Genomic DNA, 1,651 nt, shown 5'->3' with positions numbered 1-1,651 from the left:
GGGGGTGGGGTTAGGGTTAAGGCACTAATGTAAACGCATCTAGTGAGGCAAGTTTGGTGTGCTCAACAGTAAAAACCTGTTGAATTGTTGTTTATTTTCTTTGTTTTGTCTTTCTGTCGTCCCTAACAGCAGTTCTGTGGTGTTCTGGGTCACACATTTATGGAGTTTCTGAAGGGCAGTGGAGACTACTGCCAGGCTCAGCACGCTGCCTATGCAGACCAGTGAACACCCAACCTTGCCATTTATCTGACACACTTGAGCCACAGGAGGGACCCCGGGAAGTTGGCCTGAACGGGACGCCTCCCTCCCAGAACCAGCGATAACTCAGCCTGGATGGGGTAACTCCACCTGCTGCACACTGCCCTCGTCGGCTTCCACCCGTCCACAACCAAGGTGGAACCAGCCTTTTTTTGTTTTTACCTTTTTTTTTCCGTGTGTCTTTTGTTTTTTGTTAGTTTTAGCCAACTCAGACCATCATAGGATTTTTGTTTTTTCCTGGGCTTGCCAAAGCTCATTGGACAGTTGTGTTGAAAACTTCCCTCCAGGTTTAACAGTTTACATTCATATTTTTACTCTGTAGTATCCATTTGAGAGTTATTATAAATTGGAAGCCTTTTTTTTAACATCACAATGGCCCGAATGAACAGACCAGCCCCTGTCGAGATCACCTACAAAAACATGAGGTTCCTCATTACCCACAATCCCACCAACGCCACCCTGAACAAATTCATTGAGGTGAGTACGTGGTTTTATGTCCGACTCCTTTTAAAAGCTCTAGAGAACACTATGATGTTGAATAGGACTTCATATCATCAAAAAAAAAACTGCTATGTGGGATAACAGTGCTTAATATTGCAATGATGATATGACTTGAACAAATACTTCAGTATATGCAGTGTTGGTGTTTTTATTTTTATTTTTGTTTGTTTGTTTTTTTGTCTTATTTTCTCCACTCGGTGTCAGGTTCATTTGGTTTGACAGAAAGCACAAATGCAAATATTTGGGCCAGCCATTTGTTGCAGTTTTTGCGATATACCTATTGCACAGGCAGTTATGATGATTATAAATCTGCGTTATACTGTGCAGCTGTAATGTTGACCGAGGCTTTACTTGGATTGTTTTTGAGATGATAGTGTTGTTTTTGATCATACATAATTCTTTTGCAACATATCTGCAGGAGCTGAAGAAATATGGCGTCACCACTGTGGTGAGAGTTTGTGAGGCCACCTATGATGCCACTCTGGTGGTAAAAGAGGGGATACAGGTTCTGGTAAGTTCAAACTTCTGGACTGCTGCAAAATTCTGTAGATGGCCCCCTTTTCTCTAAAAATACATGTATTGGTGTTGGACACAAACCAATACATGTGTTGGTTTGTGTCCAACACCAATACATGTATTGGTTTGTGTCTAACACCAATACATGTATTTGTTTGTGTCCAACACCAATACATGTATTTGTTTGTGTCCAACACCAATACATGTATTGGTTTGTGTCCAACAACAATACATGTTTTGGTTTGTGTCCAACACCAATACATGTATTGGCTTGTGTCCAACACCAATACATGTATTGGCTTGTGTCCAACACCAATACATGTATTGGCTTGTGTCCAACACCAATGCATGTATTGGCTTGTGTCCAACACCAATA

The 1,651-nt window shown here is 41.4% G+C and overlaps 1 protein-coding gene across 1 annotated transcript in view; it reads left to right on the top strand.

Moving 5' to 3' along the window:
• ptp4a1 (protein tyrosine phosphatase 4A1) overlaps nucleotides 1-1,651 on the top strand; it is a 16,448-nt gene that overhangs the window by 2,649 nt on the left and 12,148 nt on the right. The window contains exons 2-3 of the mRNA XM_014023079.1: nucleotides 130-735; nucleotides 1,178-1,270. Coding sequence (XP_013878533.1) covers nucleotides 631-735; nucleotides 1,178-1,270 — 198 coding nt within the window. The 5' untranslated portion in view covers nucleotides 130-630. The remainder of the gene's footprint in view (nucleotides 1-129; nucleotides 736-1,177; nucleotides 1,271-1,651) is intronic.

The sequence above is a fragment of the Austrofundulus limnaeus genome, unplaced genomic scaffold (genome assembly GCF_001266775.1).
Source record: "Austrofundulus limnaeus strain Quisiro unplaced genomic scaffold, Austrofundulus_limnaeus-1.0 Scaffold356, whole genome shotgun sequence".
NCBI classification, from domain to species: Eukaryota; Metazoa; Chordata; class Actinopteri; order Cyprinodontiformes; family Rivulidae; genus Austrofundulus; species Austrofundulus limnaeus.
This window is presented reverse-complemented; position numbering and strand designations above follow the sequence as displayed.